At 63.7% G+C, this 1,114-nt stretch overlaps 1 protein-coding gene across 1 annotated transcript; it reads left to right on the forward strand.

Moving 5' to 3' along the window:
* BBK36DRAFT_1131621 (hypothetical protein) lies at positions 1-1,038 on the forward strand (the record flags this gene model as incomplete). The annotated part of the gene is made up of 1 exon (XM_024892007.1): positions 1-1,038. A coding segment is annotated over one exon (1,038 nt), but the record flags the coding sequence as incomplete, so codon positions are not given.
* Between the last annotated feature and the right edge of the window lie 76 nt (positions 1,039-1,114).

Here is a 1,114-nt window from a genome sequence, read left to right on the forward strand (position 1 = left end):
TTTCCCTCCCACGAGCGGCGGCTGTACGTGTTCGCCTGCCGCAGGGCGACGTGCCGAAGAAAGGCTGGAAGCGTTCGCGCGCTGCGAGGTGTGAGGGCGTGGAAAGACGGCGCTGCCGAGACAACGGCCGAGACCGAGAAGAAGAAGAAGACGCCTGAGATGAAGAGCGAGCCAGAGGAGGAGAAGAAGAAGGAGGAGGATGGGCCCGGGCTCGGCGAGTCTCTGTTTGGAGCGAAGCCTTTGGGGCAGGCAGGCGGGAATCCGTTTTCGAGCGGCGCGAATCCCTTCAGCTCGGGGTCGAGCAATCCTTTCAGCACCTCTTCGTCCAACCCGTTTTCGAGCCAGCCGGCCAAGCCTGCTGCTGCTGCTGCTGCTGCCCCAGCCGAAAAGCCTGTCGCTGCCTCTGCCTCAGCAGCTGCAACGAACCTTTCCAAGACGTTTGCCGAGACGCTTGCCCTTAACACCACGCCCGCGGGCCCTCCCCCTCCCCCCGAGCCATGGCCGGAAACATCGGCGCAGCCAACCCCTTACCCGACACTGTACCTCGCCGACGCCGACTACGAGACGCTGGATCCCGCGTCGACGACCAAGCTGCCGGCCAACGTGACCATTGCCGACTCCGACGCCCCGGAGCCCTCGGCGCTCGACCGCGAAGCCTTTGAGTCCGCCATGGACGCCACCTTCCAGAAGTTCGCCGACCGGATGGCCCAGAACCCGGAGCAGTGCATCCGCTACGAGTTTGGCGGCACTCCCTTGCTGTACTCCAAGTCGGACGCGGTGGGCGAGCTGCTGACGAAGCGGACGATGCCCGGGTGCGCCAACTGCGGCGGCCGGCGGACGTTTGAGGTGCAGCTGACGCCGAACGCGATCACGGAGCTGGAGGAGGGGGATCTGAGCTTGGACGGGATGGAGTGGGGGACGATTATCGTGGGGGTGTGCGAGAGGGATTGTTTGCCGAGGGGGGTGGGCGTTGAGGAGGCGGGTTATTTGGAGGAGTGGGCGGGTGTGCAGTGGGAGGAGCTGTCTAAGGGCAAATAATGGGATTTGGTGAGGGTGAGGGGGCTCAAGAGGATGAGGTTGTCTCGACGAGATTTATGATATCAAAAGCCTGAAT

This window comes from Trichoderma citrinoviride (assembly GCF_003025115.1).
Source record: "Trichoderma citrinoviride strain TUCIM 6016 unplaced genomic scaffold BBK36scaffold_484, whole genome shotgun sequence".
NCBI lineage: Eukaryota > Fungi > Ascomycota > Sordariomycetes > Hypocreales > Hypocreaceae > Trichoderma > Trichoderma citrinoviride.